Source organism: Protobothrops mucrosquamatus, unplaced genomic scaffold (genome assembly GCF_001527695.2).
Source record: "Protobothrops mucrosquamatus isolate PMUCROS unplaced genomic scaffold, P.Mucros_1.0 scaffold24011, whole genome shotgun sequence".
Lineage (NCBI taxonomy): Eukaryota > Metazoa > Chordata > Lepidosauria > Squamata > Viperidae > Protobothrops > Protobothrops mucrosquamatus.
In genome coordinates this window covers 55-1,631 of record NW_015409761.1, presented here as the reverse complement: position 1 = coordinate 1,631, position 1,577 = coordinate 55, and the positions used below count along the sequence as shown (strand labels likewise).

Genomic DNA, 1,577 nt, shown 5'->3' with positions numbered 1-1,577 from the left:
GGAGAAGGGCGGTATATAAATTAAATTATTATTATTATTATTATATTGTTCTGATTAAGATGCTTCTCTTGAATTCCATTGTTTCTCAATGTCTTTTTACTGCATTTCTTACTGCTGAAGGTTTTATTATTCTTAGTTTTGAGGTGTTATAGTGCTTAGCTTTTCAATTCTATGGAAAATAAAATTGCCCCAGAACCAAGGTTCATGACAGCACGTACCTTCCAGCTGGCTCCAGTTCATCTGGTTTGTCGACTGGCAAACCGAGGAGAGTCCACCAATGCCACTGTCAATACTACCACTTGTGGGTGCTTGTGACTGGGATGCTGTTCTGTGACTTTTGTTCAAAGAAGTAAAGAGTTCCTCCTGCCAATCCAAAAAAGAAGAATTACAGCAGGGATTTTGACCAGCTCATCCTCTTCCTTGCCCTTATGGGCTTTGAGGCACTTACCTCCTTTATCCCACCATAGATTAGAGCCTGCTTCTTGGTTTCCTCTTGATGAATCTGTTTGCTGTCCAGCCAATTTACTATGTTTGATAGGAAAGGTTTCAGGTCTGTGGCTCGGTACAACCGTGTCCCAATACTGTTGAATATGATGACTAGGGAACGGGGTAGGATCCCTCTGTCAGTACCATTTCCTTCAAGCCAAGCACAAAGAAGCAACAGTCAAAATGAGGGACCCTTATTAATCAGAGGTTATCTGGAACATTGTACACCAAGCGCTGCTTACCTTGGATTGTATAAGTCTTTCCTGAATTAGTGACTCCATAGGTATATACAAGCCAGTTCTGCCCACTGAGGACATCCTTCACCACTTCCTTCATTGTGGCATCAAAGAATGCTTTCTGGCCTATCTCTGGCCCAAAGATCTGAATATCAAATGATAAGGGTTATAACGTGCTCATACAGAGTAGGATTTCTCTAGATGTATGGTTAATTACATCAAATTATCAGGAATTAATCCCCATTTCTCCATGAGTTCTCTACCCCCAAAAGAGTTTTAAACATCACAATCTCTACTGGTTTCAGTAGAGGTCCGAGAAAGAGGAGCACCATAACATTAAATGAAAAAACACACCTGGGTGAAGGTGAATTTGTGCACTGCCTGGCCAATTCCTCGCTCGGTGTTTCTCATCGTAAAGGAATCTTTGGGTGCTTTGAGAAGAAGGGTATCGGCATTTTCTATGCAGACACAGTCCTGAGAAGTATAGTTAGCATTCAGTACCTAAAATCATCTGCCATAGCAGCAAATCACTTTTCTGCAGGCACTCTTAATTTTAAATATTTATATCCAGCCACTCTATCAAAATATCTTGAGTGTCTTATAGCACAACAATAAAAGACATCATCAACAACAACAACAATAATAAAGTTGCGACCTTGAGGTCATGTAGTCCAACCCCCTCCTCAGGCAGGAAACCCTATACCATTTCTGACAAATGGCTGTCCAGTCTCTTCTTAAAAACTTCCAGTGTTGGAGCATTCACCGCTTCTGGAGGCAGGTTGTTCCACTGGTTAATTGTTCTAACTGTCAGGAAGTTTCTCCTTAGTTCTAGGTTGCTTCTCTCCTTGATTAGTT

General features: G+C 41.1%; 1 protein-coding gene across 1 annotated transcript; it reads right to left on the bottom strand.

Moving 5' to 3' along the window:
• Nucleotides 1-218: 218 nt before the first annotated feature.
• On the bottom strand, nucleotides 219-1,196 carry LOC107302045 (kinesin-like protein KIF20A; the record flags this gene model as incomplete). The annotated part of the gene is made up of 4 exons (XM_015831174.1): nucleotides 219-363; nucleotides 449-636; nucleotides 729-867; nucleotides 1,077-1,196. Coding segments are annotated over 4 exons (592 nt in total), but the record flags the coding sequence as incomplete, so codon positions are not given.
• Nucleotides 1,197-1,577: the final 381 nt, after the last annotated feature.